General features: G+C 45.2%; 1 protein-coding gene across 1 annotated transcript; it reads right to left on the bottom strand.

The window, feature by feature from the left end:
- Positions 1–272: 272 nt before the first annotated feature.
- Positions 273–908, bottom strand: T310_5160 (uncharacterized protein; the record flags this gene model as incomplete). The annotated part of the gene is made up of 3 exons (XM_013471955.1): positions 273–497; positions 573–590; positions 795–908. 3 exons carry the CDS (start codon positions 906–908, stop codon positions 273–275), a joined length of 357 nt encoding a protein of 118 aa, XP_013327409.1.
- Between the last annotated feature and the right edge of the window lie 1,672 nt (positions 909–2,580).

Below are 2,580 nucleotides of genomic sequence, written 5' to 3' on the forward strand. Positions count from 1 at the left end.
CGCAGAGATCACCCCACTGCTCACCTACTAGAACCGAGTGCTTGTAGATTTTTTGTTCAGTAGGTAGACCTAACTAGGCAAACTATGAACTAGCTAAACGTTTAGTCTCGGGTTTGCCTCGGGCGACCCTGTAGTAGACCTATCCATCGGATTCCGTCCAGATCTCTACGGAGCTAGGCTAATGGTCCTTCCTAGTCGCTCTAGGGTCTGGAAGATCTACCTTGCATTAGTTAGCGTTCAACCCATGGCCAGATATGCACCGCCCAGGGATCCTAGGTAGACAGTCGACTACGGAGAACGGAGTACTCCGTACAGGGCCCGGTGACGCTTAATTTCCTGAAACGGGATAGCATTTCTACACCGGTAATCAGGTTGCTTGGCACCACTGTGCGTGGTTCATATACACTCCCAAGTTGCTGCTTAATTCCTGTGTTATATCCTGCTGTGGCCAACACAGAAATCGATGAGACATTTTTGCTATTGGACTTCTGCACCGTCTACAATTTTTTTGTTGTTTTGTTGTTTTTTTTTTTGCACATTGTAAAGACCTCTTTCAATGGGTCCCCACCCACATTTTCCCGGTGGGATACCTGCGTAAAAATGATCATTGTTTAAGCTATGTGACGAAAAGGAGATCCAAAAAAAAACACAAATAAAAAATCAAAAAAAGAAAGCACACTGCTGGTGCTGCCCGGAATCGAACCGGGGCTAACACGGCCACAACGTGGTGTCCTACCACCAGTGAGGGGGTCAGCTGTGCGTCGGGAATGGAAAGAATTTCATGGGTAACTTACTAGACCACAGCACCGGAAGTTGTGATTGGCCGCCGCCGGGAAGGACTCATACTGGAGGGCTCCTCTGGCATATGACTTGACCTTCTTTTCAAGACAAATACAACTTACAGCCATCATGGAAAAGTTGTTATATCATATTAAGATTGTCTTTGTGAAGAAGATGCATAGTTAGTGATGATCTAGGTGAGTATCGCTGCAGTCAGGCAAATATAATTAATTTAATCCGTGTATTGAATACAATATATATATTCTAGTGCATACTGTCGATCCATAGGCCTGAGTGCTCATTTTCTTCATCCTTCAACTACCTGTCTCGTATGTTAACCATGTAGTACGACTAGCTTCAATATCATCATATCTCACCATATCTCGTTCCCCCATGTCCGTATGTCAACAGGTCATGAGCCCGGAGTCTCTGTGAGGCGGCCCCTATCCGTTGTTGTGAACCTACCACAGGCCACAGACCCCTCTCTCCATCGTTCTTCATTGTCTTTATCACCATATCGAGTCAGTATTAGCATCAAGCCCCATTTCTTACCATTTTATCGTTTTGCCACTTAAATCGTCACCATTTCCACGTGATTATCGTCATTTCCTCCGCAGCGATGCCTACTGTGTATTCCAACAAGGTGCCGCTCCATAAAGGTGCTCACAACTACCAGATCTGGAACGAGTCAGTGAAATCGCAGCTCCTTGTCAACGGCGTTTGACATGTTGCCAGTGGTAATCTGAAGAAGCTTGTAGAGCCAGAAACAACCACCACCGGCGCAATGGCACGATGTCAAGGCCCATGAGAGATAGGAAAAGAGGCTTGAAACGTGGGAAGAGGCCAATGAGAAGGCCCTCGGTATTATCCTTGCAACTGTCTGTTAGGCCATCTGTCATGACATTAACATCAATAAGAACACTGCCGCAGAAGCATAGTCTTATCTGGAGAACTACGATGTCATCTCTTCTGTTCACTTGTTTGAAGGTTCACAAACTGTGATCTGCATCCTGTATGATCACTGCAAGGCATATAAAACTACATTTCTTAAATGGCCAAGGCGTTAGATAAGTGCGATCAGAGTCACAATGACAATGAGAAGATCTCTGAATCTTTATGCACCCAGTTCCTTCTGTCGAATCTCATCTCCACCCGGAAATGATACCAGAGAAGCTACATGAGAAGCTTAATAAGGAACATGAATCTGAATCGTCTGCAAATCTCTTCCAGAACCCCGTAGTCTGATCATCCGAATGATCAAGGAGTCGTCAGTCAGCTCTTTTTGATCTGCATCTAATCATTATTCAAATTGTTCAAATTGTCTGTTGTCCTCTTTGCCCCGAGTTGGTTGTAATATTATTGTCGAATGCTGTCATCGGCAAGTTACTCTGTCTCTATCTGCTGAGCTGGCTGTTATCTCTGCTGTCTTCGCCGTTGAACCAAATCGGTAATCATCATCATCATCATCATCATCATCATTAGAGTGAGTTGCTCAACCATCTCTATCAGGCCTACTTCAATTGTCTGTCATGAAGCCGTGTTAGCTTCCACAGTAGCTTCAACACAACTGCCGTAGCAGACTGAATGTGGCTTCCATTTTCGATGCATCTGCCGAGCCAGATATTCTGCCAAGATATACCGCCTTATCCTCCAAGGAATAGTTGCAGATTGCCCGTACTCCCTTACGGAGTAGTATCCCAGTTATCCCTCGTCTATGATTATGTCCTCTTAGTTTAGGCAGCTAAAGAAACTCATAACTGCGCAAAGCAGGTGCTGTGGTCTAGTGGTAGGACACCACGT

This window comes from Rasamsonia emersonii, assembly GCF_000968595.1.
Source record: "Rasamsonia emersonii CBS 393.64 chromosome Unknown ctg1118621760252, whole genome shotgun sequence".
NCBI lineage: Eukaryota > Fungi > Ascomycota > Eurotiomycetes > Eurotiales > Trichocomaceae > Rasamsonia > Rasamsonia emersonii.